Genomic DNA, 18,923 nt, shown 5'->3' on the forward strand with positions numbered 1-18,923 from the left:
CTGCGGGCTGACGTCCGTTCTTTCTTTCTTTTTCCGCGCCAGCCAGCGCAGATCCGGAGAGAGTGGTACCTCGAATCGCTTTTTGACTCTTTTTGCGACTTTTTGTCGACATCTTTTCGAGTCGTTCCGACTCCTGGTGCACTGCGATGTCATCTCGGTGGACCGGCTTCAAGCCTTGTGTCTCCTGCCGCAAGCTGATGTCAGTGACGGACCCCCATCTTGTGTTGTCTGGTGCCTGGAGCGCGACCCGTAGTTGTGCTCCGACTGCAGGACTATGGCCCGAAGTCTTTGCAGAAGTGGTCCCGAAAGCTTCTGGAGGCCCGGCAGTTGGCTCCGCGCTGCTCGAGGTCCCGGTCGACAGGGAGGTGGCGGGACCAGTCGCAGAGCCATCACCACCACTCCTAGTCTTCGGGTAAGTAGAAACACAAAAAGAAGGCGAAGAAGCACCCTTGCTGTTCACGTTCTCCCCGTCCGTCGGCCAACGCGACGTGGGGTGCTGATGGTAGTTGTCCAGTTCCGCTCGCGGAGCCTGTTGAGGTTGACTCCGAGCCTTCCTCCCTTTCCAGGAGTCGTCGCGACCCCAGCCCAATTTAATAGATTTTACGAAGCCCTCCACTCTATTTTTGGGCAGCCAGACTCTGCCGGCGTGCCTTCAGGCCCCACGGACTTGGCTAGGGGCTCTAGGCCTTCGATGCCGGCCGCTTCGACCCTTGCGCCGCAGGCCCCCCAGGGATCCAGGGCTGGATCCGGATCGGCGCTGGTCAGCCTTGTGACAACACCTCCGCACCTTCCGACGCCGGTTGTGTCCCTAACAGACGTCGACTGGGAGGAGTCTGTGCACCCTCTGGCAGACCAGTTGGAAGAACAGGACTCGAGAGAGGAGTTTAGTGAAGCCAGTGGTCTGGACATTTCTTTAAACCATGGCATGCTTTCTCCCCCTACCGTTGTTACGGAGGAGGGTGCATCATACGTAGTGGTGTTGCGTAGGGCGGCTGAGGCCTTAAACTTGAGCTTCCTATGGTGACGGTTAGGACTAACCTCCTGACCGAGTGGCTTCAACCGCAGCGGCCCCTGCTTCCGTTTAATGAGGCCCTCATGGACATCCTTTTGGGCACCTGCTCAAAGCCCAACACCGGGGCTCCTGTGGATAGGATGATTGCCCAAATGCCATCGTCTGGCCCTGGGCGACCCCATTTTCCTCTCCCAACACCCCACCCCTGAGAGCTTGGTGGTCCAAGGCTCGACTTCTAAAGACTTTTTCCCTACCACACCACCTGATGGGGAATCCAAGAAGCTGGACCATCTTGGGAAGAAAATGTTTTCTTCCTCCAGCTTAGGATTGTGGTCAGTGAACACTGCATGTCTCTTGGGCTGTTACTCCCATTCTGTGTAGAACACGGTCACGCAGGTGCTGCCACAGTGCCCAGAGGAGCCCCAGCTCGTGCTCTCCCGTGCCGTTGCCGAAGGGAGAGACTCAGTGAAGTTCGCTATACGGTGTGGGCTGGACACCGCCGACACGCTGGGCAGGACGATTTCAACATCAGTAGCTTTAAGACGCTACGCCTGGCTGAGGTCCACTGGCTTTTCGGGTGATGTCCAAGCTACGCTTTTGGACATGCCCTTTGATAGCCATTGCTTGTTTGGCGACAAAGCTGGCAACGCGCTTGAGCGCTTTAAGGACTCCAGGGCTACGGCCAGATCCTTGGTCCTCGCTCCCACCTCTCGCCCTGCGCAGGCTGCTTTTCGCCCCTTTCGTGGCTACGGAAGGGGTGCCCCACCACTTTCTGCCCAGAGCCACAGGCCTGTGCAAGCTGTCTAGCCTCTGTGCGGCCAGGGACATGGGACCCACAGTCGTTGGTCTGGGGGCCAGCGGACAGGCTAGTCTGACCTTTCAGGGCCACCGTTCGTCAGTGGGCGGCAGGATTCGCCATCCCCTCCCCCACAGGCTCAACATCACGTCGGACAGGTGGCTTTTGCAGATAGTCTGAACGGGTTACTCCCTCCCCTTCGAGACTACCCCTCCGTCCATGCCACCTCAATTCCATCGCATGTCAGAGGATCACTTGACCCTTCTCCAACAGAAAGTTATGGAGCTCTTGGCCAAGGGAGCAATCGAGCGAGTTCCTGCCCCAGAAGTAAGTCGTGGTTGCTATTCCCACTATTTCTGGTGCCCAAGAAGGACAAGGGCCGGTGTCTTTTCTTGGATCTCAGGAACGTCAATCGCTTCCTGCGGAAGGAGAAGTTCAAAATGTTGACACTGGCGCAGGTCCTGTCTGCCCTCGACCCTGGAGACTGGATGGTAGCGTTGGACTTGAAGTACGCTTATTTTCACATCCCCGTCCTGCCGGCTCACAGGCATTACCTATGGTTCATGGTGTACCACGAGCACTTTCAGTTTACTGTGGTTCCATTTGGCTTTACCAGCGCCCCTCGGGTGTTCACGAAAGTGATGGCTGTGGTCGCAGGTCCTCTGCGCGGAACAGGGGTTCCAGTCGTCCCCTATATCGATGACTGGTTGTTAAAGGTGGTCTTGCCCCAGGCTGTTATCTCCCACCTCCAGACTACGGCTGACTTCCTGCATTTGCTGGGGTTCACCATCAACGTGCCGAAGTCACACCTGATTCCCTCTCAGAAGCTCCTTTTCATCGGAGCGGTTCTGGACATAACGCAGTTCGGGCTTATCCTCCCAAGCAGCGAGACCGGGACGTTTGGGCTATGATTCAGATCTTTAAGCCTCTATCCTGTGAGGCTACTGGGCCTCATGGCCTCTTGCATCCTGCTGGTGGACTATGCCATGTGGCATATGTGGGCTCTGCAGTGGGACCTGAAGTTACAGTGGGCACAGCATCAGGGGAATCTTTCCGATTATGTCCAGATCTCGGAGGGCACTGCACATCAATTGCAGTAGTGGCTGACGAACCAGGATTGGGTCAACGACAGGTCCCTCTCCCTTCCCCAGCCAAGGTTCACATTGGTGACCAATGCATCACCTCTGGGGTGGGGCGACCACATGGGAGAGGCGGAGATCAGCTGCCTTTGGTCTCCGGTGGAGTCCGAGCTCCACATCAGCCTTCTGGAGCTTCGTGCGATCCGTCTTGCACTGAAGGTATTCCTTCCTTCTGTCAAAGGGAGAGTAGTGCAGTTGTTCACGGACACCACCGTCATGATATACTGCATCCAACAGGGTGGTGTGGGGTCGTGTACCCTATGTTAGGAGACACTTCATCTCTGGAAGTGGCTGGAACATCAGGGCATCTCCCTGGTGGTTTAATACCTGGCAGGTTCTCTGAACGCCAGGGTGGACGTACTCAGCCGCCGGTGCATGATGGATCACAAATGGCATCTTTACTCAGAGGTGGTGCAAGGCCTCTTTCAGCAGTGGGGAGAGCCTTGGTTAGATCTATTCGCCACTGAAGAGAACGCACAATGTCAGCAGTTCTGCGCATTGGAATTTCCAAGGCGGCACTCGCTAGGCGACACTTTTCGTCGCGAGTGGAGTTGCGATTTTTCTATACACCTTTCCGCCTATACCACTTCTGCCCAGAGTGCTGAAGAAGATGAAGAGCGACCGCGCCCAAGTCATTCTTGTGGCTCTGGACTGGGCACGAAGAGTCTGGTATCCCGAGCTCTGGCACATGGCCATCGATCTTCCGAACAGACTGCCCCTTCGGGAGTATCTTCTGTCGCAGCAGCAGGGGACGGTACTCCACCCGAACCTGTCCAGCCACCACCTCCTTGCGTGGAGATTGAGCGGCGTCAGTTGAAAGCTTTCGACCTTCCTCCCGAAGTTTGTAACGTTATCTTGGCAGCCAGCCGTCCCTCGACCAAAACGTTATAAGCCTGTTGATGGAACAAGTTTGTGGCATGGTGCGCAGCAAAGGCTGTGGATCCCCTTTCTGCTCCCTTTTCAGAGGTTCTTCTCCATTTTTTCTTTGGCCCAGCAAGGCTCTGCTCTGGGCACTCTTAAAGGCTATCTTTCAGTTATTTTGGCCTTTCTTCGGCTTCCTGACCAGCCTTCTCTTTTCAAGTCCCCAATTGTAAATCGCTTCCTTAAGGGCATTACTCCCTTGTATCCTCCAATTCCTTTCATGATGCCTCATTGAGACTTGAACCTGGTTCTGACCTATCTAATGTGTGCTCCTTTTGAGCAGCTACATCACTGACCTCTCAGACTTCTGACACTTAAAACTGCCTTTTTGGGTTGCCATCACCTCTGCACGCAGGGTGAGTGAGCTTCAGGCTCTTTCTTCCAAACCTCCTTTCCTGGCTGTTCATGTGGACAAAGTTGTCCTTCGCACTAGGCCTTCTTTCCTTCCGAAAGTGGTTACCTCTTTCCACAATGAACAGACCATCAATTTGCCCACCTTCTTCCCGCCTCTGCATCCTTCTAAAAAGGTAGAGAGGCTGCACCGTCTGGATCCAAAACATGCATTTTCATTCTATCTGGATCGCACAAAGCAATTCTGGGTGGATGACCACCTTTTTGGCTATGTGGGCACCAAGAAAGGTCGGGCCGTGCAAAAACGGACTATCTGTCGATGGGTAGTCCTTTGCATCAAAATCTGCTATTCCTTAGCTAAAAATAAACCTCCAGTGGGGTTGAGTGCACATTACACCAGGGCAATGGCAGCTTCTTCCGCTTTAAGATGAGGAGTCCCCCTTTATGACATCTGCCAGGCAGCTACGTGTGCTTCATTGCACACATTTACTAAACACTACTGCCTGGACAGCCAAGTCCAGAGAGACTGCTTCTTTGGCCGGTCAGTTCTCCAGGACTTTCTGGTGTGAACTTAATTCGCAGACTCACCTCCGGGGTTGGCAGTGCTGGGGTATTTTTAAGGTGAGGAATCCACAACTGATATTCTCTTTCAGATGAACAAGTTACTTGCCTTCGGTAACCCTATATCTGGAAGAGACATATATTATTTATGGATTCCTCACCGCCCCACTCAACCTCCCCGTTCTGCAAACCGACTTCAAGAGTAAGGGTATCACTTTCAGGGCCAAGAGTAAGGGTATCCCTTTCAGGGCCCTAGTTTTGTGCACCAGTGGTCAGTGTCTTGCATGGCTCTGCGCTTCTGGCATGGAATGTCAAGTAAAGAACGGATGTCAGCGCGCAGGGCCGGCGTCCAAGTAGTTACAGCAACGTCATTCCGGTGACCATGATGCCAACAACGAACGTGGAGTTGACTGACGCCACCTACCGACGCACCAGTGTACAGCTGAAGAAAAATTCTCCGGATCCAGTCTGATGCCTGGGGATAATTCTAAGGTGAGGAATCCATAACTAATATATCGTTACCGAAGATAAGTAACTTGTTCGTTACTCACATGTTATGTTGGCTCTCAGAAATTGACTTATGATTTATTATGTCTAAATGATGTTGTTTTGAAAATAGATGTAGCCTGAAAACAGGCATATCATTCGATTTGTAACCCTTCTTTGAATATGATATTCATTTGTTGAAACAAGTAAATATAACCCTATCAGATCAATTCATTTGTTGGTGTCTCAATAACGTACTCTGAATGTTGTTCCTATACTCTCCACGATCCATTTTTAAAGTTCATGTAACACTCATCAGCTGGTTAAACTGACATTTGTGGGTTAGTTTAGCTCAGGGTCATTTATAAGTTTATCCATTTCCCCCCGTTTCCAAGTAGTGCTAAGCATTCATTGCACAGTCAGTTAGTGAGACACACAATAAAGAAATCCAACACCAATGTAAACAATAACACTTTCTTTTATATGAATTTAGATACGAAGATCGGTATCAGTAAAGCACTTTTTGAAAGGTATGAATTTTTTCAGTTTTTAAATTTGACAGGATTTTTTATGAAGGTAAAACATGTACTGCACTTGGACACTTAACAGCGACTTATGGGACTGTTCTCTGGGACTTAAGGTGAATATGGGGCAAGGTCCAAGGCCGCACCAGCAGGTCACCTTAGGAAGCTCTGGGGCGTTCGGGTGCAGAGGTGTTGCGGCGCCTGGTGTCCCATTCACTTCAATGGGAAACTGTCCAGGTAGAAAGAGGCTGCAAACAGGGGCTGGAGGACCAGTCCGGGGGAACCCACAGGGGGTCTCGACCCTTGAAATGCTCGGGCAATGGTGACTTTTGGCATCCGGTTCTGTGCTGGAGTCACTTGTGGTTAGAGTGAGCCTGCAGAAAGAGGCTGTAGGTGGTGACAAAGTCCAGTCTGGGTAAATCCAGGGTGGGGAGGCGCTTAGCTCCTGTGGTTCTGTGGACCCTGTTGACACATTCACCTCCCTTGGACTCGGGCTCTGAAGTACGGGCGTAGAGGTACTTTGAAGTTTCAGGTGGCGGTGGTTGAAGACTCACTTCTTTGTCTTTTGTCTGCAGACAAGGAGCAAACTGGACAGCTAGGCCACTCTTTAAGTGGGCCTCACTGTCCCTGAAGTCCATCAACATGCAGGTCAGTTTTTTTGGCATTGGCCACTGCAAGGGTCCTGTACCCATGTATTGGTGTTGTGTGGCTCCAGTCAGTCCTGGAGTCCCCACACTTGGAGGGAGGACGAATCTGACCTGTAGGAGCACGGATCTGATATGTAGGAGCATGGCTACCTCGTCGGTAGTCCCCTTAGGTGGCAGGCTAGTGTACTCAGTGCTGTTTCTTTTGGTCCCTGCGGCTGCAGGGGAATAGCTCCTCTACTCCAAGGGAGTGTTTTTTGGCAATTAGCAAAACACTGACAGTCTCTTGGAGTTTCGAGGGTCAGGTGCAGCATGCAGATTTGCGGGGTTGGCGCCAAGTCAGTCATGCTCCTCTGTTCTCGGTTCCGCATTCTTCTTTGTACACACCTTCTTTTGTGTCAGCCAAAATCAGAATATTTGGTATCGGAGGGGAGGGGGGGGGGGTGTAACCTAAATACTCAATTTAGAGGTGTTAAGGTGAGTGAGGGGTAGAAGCCAATGAGTTACTTACCCCTGTTGTCACTACCCCCCAAAATGACCCATTTCTTTAGGGAGTGGGCATCACCCTGTCCCAGAATTCCTAATTCCATCACAAACAAGATGGTGAAATGCCTAATTTCATATTCACTTCAGGCTGTTCACCCCTGTGGTGTGTCCAGCCTGACAGTGCACTACGTCTCCTGCATAGCTAATTTTCCTGCCTGTCCTTGACCAGATTGGCCCAGGGCAAGGGTGGCATATATCCCATCTGGGGAAGCCTTGGGTTGCATATCAAAGGCTGCATAGGCATTTGAAGCCTCCTGCCTTGATATGCTGATATACCAGCCTTCCTGAAAGGGGAAATAACATCTCTCTCCAGAACAGACATTGTTCCTCACCTGAGAGAGTGGGCTCTCACCCCTGGAGGTCTAACTCATCTGTGGTGCCAGGCTGGACTGGACCAGTCAGCCAGCACACTAGAAGGCTAGTAGGGTTGAGGGGGTACTTCTAAGGTACCCTTGGAGTGCATGTATTAATAAATCCATCACTGAAATCGGTGTAGGTTTATTAATCCAAGGTGTTTGATACCAAACACCATAGGTTTTAGTGGTGATCGTAAACACCATAGGTTTCAGTGAAGCCATTATGTAGCTGGGAAACTTGTTTTGAGCATTGCCCACTACATACCTTAAGATGGCTTCCCTGTTCACTTGTACTGTTAGCAATTGAACTGGTCAGCACAGGAGCACATCGGCTGATGCAGATGTGTCCTCACATGTAATATAATGCACCCTATTTTAGGGCTGTAAGGCCTGCTGTAGGGGTAACTTACAAATATTATTTGCAATGTTAGTGGACACGCCATGTCGTGTATTCACTTTTTAGAGCACCTTGTCACTCAGTCTGCAGTGGCAGTCTGTAAGAGTTTGGAGCTGGGTCCCTTAAAATTACAAAAGATATACTGCAGGTCTTAGGGACCCTCTTTAGTACCTATGCCCTAGGTACCACTTATTAGGGACTTACAGAGGTGCTAAAGGCCTGGTCACTTGAGGATCATGTGAGCATTTGTTTTGTTTTTGGGGAAAGAATACTGCACCTGGGGACCTAGTTATCAGGATTCCAGTGCACCTCAGTCAAAGTTCCATCAAATACCAGGCTAAAAATGGGGGGACTACTTCAGTACAAACCCTGTTTCCTACATTATGTTCCTGCTTCTTCCTTGTGAAATAGCAGATGCAAGTATCATGTCACATTCTAGCTATACACATTCTGAGCAAATACCACAAAAGGCCCCTTCAAATGGTCATTCTGCAAGAGGGCAAGGTTCTAGAATTGCTGAACTTCTATGACTCTGCTTCCCAAGCTTTTGAGGACAACGACCCAATTTTTAGAATGATAAACTTTCACAACCCACCTAACTTTAATGGAGATGAGGCAGGGCAATATATCATTTGTGCATCATCAATTAAGATGTCTAGATTTGTTTTGATCCTATTAAAACCTGTATTTCCGGCACACTTGTATTTCATTTTTGTTTTCCTAACTTCTGATTGCATATAGTTAATTTACAGGTATTTACATTTTGTTGTGCGCTGCAAAATAAAGACATCCTACAGCCTTTCCTTGTACATTCACTATTTCTGTCTAAACATTCCAGTCCCTGGAGAGGTTTTTGAGACTCCTGTGGCAGCCTTGTTGGCAGAGATATGTGCAGTTTTCAGTAATGTGAATGTGATATTAGATAAACACTGTTCTTTGGCTGTGGGAATGCCATTAAAGTTTACCACGATGTTTAAATCTACTAGAGCATCCGATTCTGACTGGGAATCACTCAAGCACACAAATCTATGAATGATGCACTAGAAAACTGTATTTACAAGTTAGAAACATCTTTCTTTTCGCACATGAATAATGTGTTGGCATGTGACAAATTTATGGCATTCCAGAGGTATGTGTATGTTTGTAATATGTATTGTAGACTCTTGAACTACTCCTTGTAGGTCGATTGTGGATGATGTGCTAGAGTTGAGTGTCCAGGACAAATTGCACACATTAGCCTTGCAACGCTGAAAGTTATAAATGCACATTTTAGCAGTTTCCAGCATCTCAGCAATACTGAATTACTATGAATGTAAATTTCTATATATGGCTTCAGCATCTGCACTGAAAGCAGGTAGTGGGAGTTTGGGTAAAAGTGTAGGCTAGGGGAAATTTAAGCAAAATGTCTGTATTCACTGAAGTAATCAATAGAACTTTTGAAAATGGTCAGTAACTTTTTCACTAAGAAAATGTACATTAATTGTATTATTGTCTGCTATTTCGGTTGACTTTTATCCAAATGTATATTGTATTTTGGAATTCTCCTAGTCAAATAGTTGTAGTGGACATTTTCCAATGAGTGTTCCAGATATCACTATTGTTTAAAGTATCGCATTTGTATTGGCCAGTGATGTTACTCCTTTCAGGCCTAGGTTGCTATGTATTCGTACACATTTAACATAATTTATGCATATGGACATTTCGTAAGGACATTGAAATCGATAGTTTCTGTAAGTTGATATGGTTCATGTATGCTGGCAATAATGATTGTCATTATTCTATTCTGTATGCTGTAACTCTGCAACCACAAGACTTTTTATATGGACCATTTTGCCTTGTAATTTATCTTGCAGAGCATTTGTTATCAGTGTTTTCCTATGATTGAAGCTAACCTACTTTTCAATTACAGAACAACTGGTGGCCGGAGGAAAGGATACATGGGGCACCTCACACGAATGGCTAATGCATTGGTGCAGAGTGCTGAGAAGGGGCCCAATGTTTTGCTTTTGGGGCATATGCTAAAAGGTAAGCTTGAATGAGGAGAAGCCTAAAATAGGTCTGGGTAGTTGTCCACATACTATATCTATTTTTAGAACCATGTTTCATTTTGTAATAGGAGATTTTTTGTTATTTTATTTTTAAAACTTACGACTTTGACCTAATCATTAATAATAATAATAAACTAAAAAAAGAAAAGCAAACATTAATTTGACAAGCCACTACATAGATAACTAAATCAAGCCAATAAGTGGCCGAATCGCTGCTAATCGACTAGAATGATTTACAATAATTCTATTTAAAGAGGCCTATGTCTCATTTCTTGCATCTCTACGGTAGAGGTCAGGTTTCGATGCCACCACTAAATATGATTATGCTTCCAACAATTGTGATGAAACAAATTACACTATTATCTACATTCATATCTAATATTACTATGTCAAACAAGGGTTTCAGTTCTCTCCTCTAATATCTGGAAAGAATAAAAACGTTGCTGCCAAATAAGGCCACTTTAGAACATGTTGCAAACATTTGTATCCTGTCTGCATTCACAGAGTATTGATATGGTGAGCATGCGTTCTGATAGATGTTTCTTAGTGCAGATTCCTCACTTTAGAATTTTCCAAGGTGCCAGACTGGGGTGTGGAGAATTTTTACAGCAGTGCTCCTGTGTGCCAGGAGACAACAGTGGCTCATTGGTGCCTCCATACCACCACTGAAGTGATGGAGCAGAGCCACATATAAGGGCCAGAACTGTGTATTGACTTATTTTCCTTTCTTTCCATGCCCTTCGATGCCCATCTGGAGCTCTCTCTCTCAACCTCTGATTTTGTGACAGCTAGAATAACTTTGCCCAGTGTGCCAGGGAACGATGTCTTCTTTTAAAACAGTATTCAAGCCATATCGAGACTGCCGGAAGCAGGTGTCACTGACCCTTTCTAGGTATGTCTTTGGTGCTTGGGCTCAGGCCAAATAGAGCGACAAGAGTGCCCTCAAGCACCGGAAGGATATTCGAGACTGGAAATCTAAATTCTATGTTGTGGATCAAATGAAGAGATTTATTGAAGCACTCCTGCTTAAAGGTTTATGGCTAGTCGGAGTCTAGGGAGTAGTGTAAGAAGGGCTGAGTAGGACTCCACCCCATCCCACCACTCCAAGTCTAGGGTAGAGGTTTGACAACATCATGATAAGATCACTCTCTTCGCCTGCACCCAACCCTCAATATCTCCTAGACCGGAACCGATCCTGCAATTGGTCCCAGTTTGCCCTCATTTTCATCGTCTGTTGTGACTCCTCAGCAATAGTACCCTTTAAAGACATGCTGCAGACCTCTGATGGATAGTTCTAACTGCAAACTCCACATTTCTTGTATGTTCCTTAGGCTCCAGACTGGATACTTCACAGCAGTTCTCTTGTGCACTGGAAGGTGGTGCATCCACGCCGCCCTGGAAGTGCCACTCCTGCACCCACATGTCTTTCTTTTGTACCTTTTAAAGCTGATCTGTTACTCCTTTCTCAGCTTTCCTTGGTTTTATAATGACCCCTAAATGTTTTTTCAGTGTGGTTCTCTACAGAAAATACAGGCTTCATCTGTGCAGTGACTGCAGGAAGCAGATGTTGCTCATGGACCTTCACGAGGTAAGTGTCTGGTGCTTGAGCTCCAGCCATGATGTGGAGGTTCCGCTCCAAATCATGGTCCCAATCTTGATCACAAGGCTCCAGCGGACAGCCCCCACCTGGGTTAAAAACCACTGCTAAATCCAAACACAAGCTTAAAAATACCAAGTGGAACTTAATCCCATTTCACCACTCTAGTTCTAAAGAAAAGACACAAGCTTGTCCTGATGAACATCTCATTCATTTGACATCCCTGGTCTTGGAGCAATTATCTCTGTTTCTGGCATGCCCACAGCTTCCTTGGCAGTCATCGACTCCAGACCAGATTGCAGCATTCATGCAGGTCATGCTGCAAATCTTTGGAGGAATAGCAGCCCCCTTTGAAGCGCCTTCAAGCTCCAAAGAGCGACCGGAGCCTATAGGCTCAATTCTCCAGTATTGTATCCTTTATAGATTTACATGCTTGAATCTTCCCCTTTGTCCTAGTGGGAGTCCCAAGGTAACAGTTAAATCACAGTAGCAAGCTTTGAACTTAATTCCCCTTGAAATTCAATAGCATTTAATAACCAGTTAATCATTTTAGAACATCCAAACTCCAGCCAATCACAGCATAGACCCAGATTATCCATCCCCTGCAGGGCCACCAGACCTCAGATTTCTTACTGCACTTCGTGTGTTAGGGAGGCTCCCTGAGCTCTGCTCAGTCAGTGTTTCTACTTTACCCTTTTCAACTTCCGGCTGGCTGTTCTTTTTCTTCAACCATCTCTTCAGCTGAGGTACTGTTTAAAGTGAGTGTACCTTTTCTGCTTGTTCTTCAGAATGTCTGAGTCTAAAAAAGGGCAGTTTAGGCCCTGCAAGACTTGTGCAAAGTCCAGGCTTTTCTCTGAGGATCCACAAAAGGAATGCCTGTATTGCTTATATCCGAATATAAGCCCAGAGACTGTAAGTACTGTCGAACTTTATCTTCAAAAACTCTCATTGGATCGTGAGGGAAGACTGCTCCTCTGACTGCAAAAGAGGAAGTCTGTGAGGGATTCAGACTCTGAAAATGAGAAGCCTCATACCTCCTCCAAGAAAAGGAAGGAAGAAGATTCCTCTTCTGTCCAAAGAGATCTGAAAAAAATCCAGATCTCAGAGCTAGGAAAAAGCTGTGCAGAAAAGGGGCTTAAAATGAACAGCCTGGCCCCTCTCATGCCCAGCAAGGATCTGGTTTTGTGCCTACATCTGCGCCACATACTCCTTTCAAGTATGCTCCCTCAGAGAAAATCCACCTGTCGACTACCTCGTCGTCGAGACATTGTCCGTCTACGACCTCTCTCTGCTGGATCTGGTTTGCCGTCGACTGTATCAGCGACTTCTACGACGTCGATGGTCAGGACAACAACGGCCGTAGCATTGTCGAAGACTCAAGTGGTAATGTCATAGTCGGTGGCAACTGTTAGACCATCTCCGTGGTCGAGAGCTTCACCGTCAATGGTCCTGCTTGGCGCAGCACCGTCGACAAGCGTTTCTAGCCTGTCGACGCAGTCAGCCATACCCTCGACGATAGTGTCTGTGGCCCTGTCGACAGCCCTGTCAATGAAGGGGAAAGACCAGGCTTTCCAAAGGCGATTCCTTCTCTTTTTGCAGGACTTTTACAAAATCTCCAGGTTGCTTCCTACTTGCCTCTTGGACTTTCCAGAATCGGGGGATGAGGGTCCTTATGTTCCTGCATATAGCCCTTCGCAACTTGGAGTCAAAAGAATCTGAGGATGAGGAAGTTCTGGATGACCCGTCTACGTATCTGGAGGGTGAATATACCTTCTCGGACATGGGAGGGCCCAGCGTGCAACGCCAAGACACTTCTCAGGAACATTATCCTTATGAGGAACCGGAGGGAGAGCGTCAGCACAAGCCCTCCATCAACATCCCTATTTCACTGGTCACTGACTTGCGTCTGATGCTCAGTGACCATTACAAATGATTTCCTGAGGTCAATGCTTCTCAAAAATCACCTCCTATACAGGAGGTACTTACCATCGTCCTGGATCATCCGCCCACACCTACGCTGCAGAGACACAAAACTTTACTGCTCTTGCAAATTCCTGTCCAGGTGCTTGACAGTGGTGACCAGCTGCTAGAAGAGGGAGAGCTGTAGTTGGACCCAGATGACTGGGACAAATGGAACAACTATGTGGCACACACACCACCTTCTCCCACTTTGCCGATGGCTGATTCTCCACCAGCAGATATTGGTGGTTTTCGTGACCTCCTAGAGCAGGCATCAAAAGGTTTAGTTCTTCCCATGCCTGTCAAGCAGACAAAGTGTTTTTTTGTAAGATTGTAAGGCTGCTATACAGCGCTCCACCAGTGCCATCCCCATAGTAGACTACCTGTGGCAGGAGGGCCTTAAGCTGATGAGGACCCCAGCCTCTGTTCCTGCTTCTAGCCCAAAATTGGAGAAGAAATACAGGACACCTGAGGACTCTACTGTGTGTTTCATCGGCCATCCAAGACCAGACTCCTTTATTACGCAGGCCGCCCAGAGAAGATCCCTGAATCCTGCTTCGTCATGTGCTGACCCTCCAAATAAGGAAGGGCACAGGTTGGATAATATTGGCAAGAGATTCTCCCCACTGGCTGCAACAGCCATCAGGGCCTCAAACGCCATGGCTATCTTGGGGAGATATGTCCGGCAAATGTGGTCCGGGGTCCGGCATCTCCCCCTTGCTAGAATATCTTCCCAAGGATAAGGAGGCAAAAGAAAATGAAAATTTGCAGGCACACGTCACCCGTTACCCCAGTCCCACTTCAATTGGCCCAAACTTGTTCCAAATACTTTGCTCAGTGTAACACCATTTCTTCCGACAGATGGTTGTTAGACATCTTTCCTAATGGTGACACCCTGGAATTTCTTCAACAGCCTCCAAATTTCCCTCCATGGAAGACTGCACACTATCATCCTGCACTTCTAAAAATACAAACCAGTTTGCTTCTCGCCAAACAAGCAATTGAAGAGGTGCCACGCAGTCAGCACAACCTAGTTTTCTACTCTTATTTTTAATCAAGTGAAAAAGACCGGAAAATAGAGGCAAATTATGGACCTTAGGTTGTTGAACAAGTTCATCAAAAGTCAACCTTTTAGGATGTTGTTGCTTCAGGGGATTCTTCTTCTCATTGATACAGGAGATTATATGACCTCCCTGGATCTTCTGGATGCATACTTTAATATTCGCATACACCCAAAGCATTGTCGCTTTCTCAGGTTCGAGGTGTCAGGGTGCCATTACCAATTCAAGGTGCTACCTTTTGGGCTAAAGTTATCTCCCAGGGTTTTCACCAAGTGCCTGACGCTGGTGGCAACCTTTCTCTGGCGATCAGGTTACCAGGTATTTCCCGATCTGGATGATTGGTTAGTCAAGGCTCCATCCTTCCAGGGTGCAAGGAAATCTACGAAAGCCTGTCTTTGACTTTTACGCTCCCTGGGTCTAAATCTCAACAGGGAAAAGTCCTCTCTCGTCCCCTCCAGGTCGCTGGTGTTCCTAGGAGCGATCTTGGATACCAATCGCTCAATGGCCTTTCCCACACAAGAGATATCGCGCCTACAAAGGATGGTACAGTCCCTCTCCTCAAAAAGGTGCGTTTCTGTAAGGACTTACAAGTCAATGCTGGGTATGATGTCCTCCTGAATCCCATTGATCCCACACTACCGCTTGCGGATGAGACCTCTCCAGGAGCAGCTCGAGTCTCAGTGGATTCTATTTCGATGCTCCTTCAGCTACTTTGTTTCAATCACTCCAGAGATGACCGTGGCAGTGTCCTGGTGGGCAATCCGGGTCAATCTCTCCCAAGGCATGTCCTTCCTCCCAGCAAAACCGGATATGGTAATGACATCAGACGCTTTAATGGAAGGATGAGTAGCTCATCTCCTGGAGTTGCAAGTTCAGGTGAGGTGGTCAGATCAAGAAGCATTGTCACATAAATTTCTCTTTCTAAGCCTCCGGTCGTTTCTACCAAGGATCAGGGGGATCGTTCATACTCTTCAGCACCGACAACACAGCCACCATGTTCTATCTACAGAAGCAAGAGGGGATGAGGTCTTATGCCCTGTCAATCCTAGTGAAGCAGATTTGGCAACGGCTAATACTCCACAACATATCTATGCAGGTCCAGCATGTTCCAGGAATACATAACGAATGGGCCAATTCCCAAGCAATGTCACGAGTGGGAGCCAAGTGTCACTCAGCTTTGAAGGCTCTGCAGAAACTCAATCGGGAAGGCTGCTGCATTATTCTCATTGCCCCAGCGTGGGCAGTGCAGTATTTGTACACCGAGCTGTATCGCCTATCGGACTCTTCGCCAATCCGTTTCCAACTAACAGAGAATCTGCTCTCCATGAACCAAGGCCAAGTGGTTCATCCACAGACTCACATGCTTCAATTGTCAGCTTGGCTCCTCATCACATGGAATTTGGAGGGTTAGTGCTCTCTGTTGAATGCCAATCCATACTTGCCAGAGCTCCTTCCACGCTCAAGTATACTCGGCTAAATGGAAGTGATACTGTTCCTGGTTTGTCAAGCACTCTTGTCATCCTCTCTCTTTGCCTCCAGAGGACATTTTACCATATATTTTTTATCTCGCCATGGCTGGCCTTTCCCATTCCTCAATTAGAGTGCATTTGGCAGCAATTTCTAGATACAGGAGACGTTCGGGCCATTTGTTTTTATGGTCCAACTGTTAGTGAAAGAGTTTATGAAAGGTCTCTTTACGGCCTACCCACCGATTCAGCCTCCTCCAACCCTCTGGCAGTTGAACATGATCTTGTCACAACTTATGAGGTCTCCCTTCTAGCAAGTGTGATTTGAAGTATATCTCATGTAAAGTGGCTTTTCTTTTGGCCATGACGTCTTCTAGACGCATTAGTGAGATTCAAGCCTTCCCTGCAACTGAGCCTTACCTGCAGTTTCATCAGGACAGAGTGGTACTCCGCACTAATCCTTCTTTCATTCCCAAGTTGCCTACCACGTTCCATCTCAATGAGCTGGTGGTTCCGACTTCATTTTCACCCTCTCCGTCTACGCCTGCGGAGAGAGCCCTCCATTCTGTGGACATCAAGCGTTGCTTAAAATTCTACTTACAAAGGACGAAAGTTTTCCGTAGATCAAGCCAGCTGCTCATCATCTTCTCTGCCCCTAGGAATGGTCAGGCCTTGACTCTAGCATTTATTGCACCCTGGGTCTCCTAGACTATAATCTTCAGCCATGAGAAAGCGGGACACCTGCTTACATCTAAAATCATGGCTCACTCCACCAGAAAGATGGCAGCATCCTCAGCTCTGTTTGCTGGAGTATCTTTACCTGGCAACTGCATGACAGCGACACGGACTAGCATCCATACCTTCACGAGGCACTATTGCCTGGATACATGGCGGAAGGCGGATACCGCAGTGAGACAAGAGACATTACGACGTATGTTCGACTAAGGTAGGCCTTTTCCTATTAAGGTCTCTTCCTTTTCCTATGATGCGATTTAGTGAGTCTCTTTTTATATATATATTTGCATTGTATGCTTCTGATTGTTATCTGTTTTAGGTTGCATGGTGGGATGGTTCACCTGTTTTTCCCACCTCCTTTGGTTCATTGTTACTGCTTGCTATTCTTATTCAAGCATGTGAATCTATAAAAGATACAATACTGGAGAAATAACAAGTTACTTACCTGCACACTGTGGTTCTCCAGTTTTTATATCTCTATAGATTCACATGTGGCCCTCCATCTTCCCCTTTCAGGTTCACCTATCCATACCTTTGTTATTCTGCTAACTGCACTTGTGCTTGAAATATGAGGTATGGTGGCCCTGCAGGGGATGGATATTGTGGGTCTAAGCTGTGATTGGCTGGAGTTTGGCTGTTCTAAAATGATATTAACTGGTTACTAAATGCTATTGAATTTCAAGGGGAATTCAAGTTTAAAGTTTGATACTGCTATTTTACTGTTACCGTTTGACTCGCACCATGACGGCGGGGGACGATTCAAGCATGTGAATCTAAAAATGATATCCATACTGGAGAACGACAGTATACAGGTAAACTTTTTTTTTTTTACCAGTTGCGGGTCCTTCCCTGTTGCAATCTACTTCCTTGTCCAGTCTTTCTCACCTTATCCGAGGTCCATGCCGTTTACTGTAGCTACGACACCAACCCCGGAGAAAGGGGAATGTGCCGATTCTCATGTCAAATCTTGATCGGACTGTGAGAAAGTGCCCTCTTTCTGCATGGTTGCCCCACTTTTTGCTGAACTGCTGATGTACTTTGAGTGTGCTCTGAGGTCCTGCCAATCTGGTACCCAGGGCCTATGTTCTTTCCCTAAAACTGCATTGAAGACCAAACCCAATTGGCACTCCCTGGCCACAGGTCAGTTCCTGGTAAATGGTACCACAGCTACCCAGGGCACTGTGACCAGGGAAGGCTTCTAAGGACTGCAGCACTTATTGTGCCACCCTTAGAGGACCTGTACCTTTACACTCACACACTGCCTTTGCAGGCTGCATGTTTTGGTGCAGAACAAAGGGAAGAGTCGACATGGCACTCATCCCATTGTGCCATGCCTACAACCCACTGCCACCCCTCTAGCTGGGTGCACTAAACCAGTGGTGAGGGTACAGGTACATGAGCCCTGGACCCCTACAGTGTCTAAGCCAATTCTTAGACGATTGCCCCTTCGAGCAGGAAGAACAGTTGTAGGTCATGTCGACCGACTGTGAACTGTCTGCTGTGGTAATTTTGTTATAAATAAGAATAATTTTCTGTATAAAATGTTCTGCTATAGTATCACAGAGGATTTGAGATGGAGCTTCTTCCAGATCACAAGCCTTGGGATTAGTAAAAGATTTCAGAATCTGGAATAGAGTTTTGGGGACATTCCCTGTCTGGTTAAGCAGTTGGGCGATGAAGCATTGCCGTGCCTTTTTTTATATTTTTATGATACTGAGATAGAGATATCCTATGTTCGAGGCATATGAGCTGCAGATTACACACTTGTGCATAGATCGCCATTTGGTGTTGGGCCCGGATGTTTGCAGTTTGTTTTTCCTCTTGGAAAGTCTTTGGAAGTCACGAGGTCGGTGACTCCTCCTTTGGATCGTATTGCGCATGGGCTTCGGCTCCATCCTCAGATTGTTTTTTTCCGCCATCGGGCTCGGATGTGATCTTCGCGCTCTGGTTCCGAACAGCTTCCAGTTCGACGGTCGCCGCGCAATGCTCACCCCAAACCGCGGTATTGTTTCGATCGCAATCTCCCCCACTCGACGCGCCTTCTCATCGGCACGGACCTTCTATTCCAGTCGTCGACGGTGGCCTTCGGGCCTCTCCAAGCTTCGGTCCTTGCTAATGGAAAGGACTCCATTTAAAAAGTGCCCTCGATGTGGGTCCAAAATCCCCCACACCGATCTCCACGAGGTATGCAATCTCTGCCTCTTCCCCTGAACACGAGGCTCGAGACTGTCCGGCGTGTAAGTCCTTCCGGTCCAAAAAGACTATTCGGGACCGAAGAGCCAGAAGAACTATGGCGCACTCCTCGACGACGATTCCGGACGACA

General features: G+C 47.8%; 1 protein-coding gene across 7 annotated transcripts in view; it reads left to right on the plus strand.

Annotated features, from left to right (window-relative positions):
• Positions 1–18,923, plus strand: part of PPP6R1 (protein phosphatase 6 regulatory subunit 1) — a 1,096,922-nt gene that overhangs the window by 412,125 nt on the left and 665,874 nt on the right. For all 7 annotated transcript variants that reach the window (XM_085616386.1, XM_085616383.1, XM_085616382.1 and 4 more), the window contains exon 12: positions 9,643–9,758. In XM_085616386.1, coding sequence (XP_085472512.1) covers positions 9,643–9,758 — 116 coding nt within the window. The remainder of the gene's footprint in view (positions 1–9,642; positions 9,759–18,923) is intronic.

The sequence above is a fragment of the Triturus cristatus genome, chromosome 7 (genome assembly GCF_964204655.1).
Source record: "Triturus cristatus chromosome 7, aTriCri1.1, whole genome shotgun sequence".
Lineage (NCBI taxonomy): Eukaryota > Metazoa > Chordata > Amphibia > Caudata > Salamandridae > Triturus > Triturus cristatus.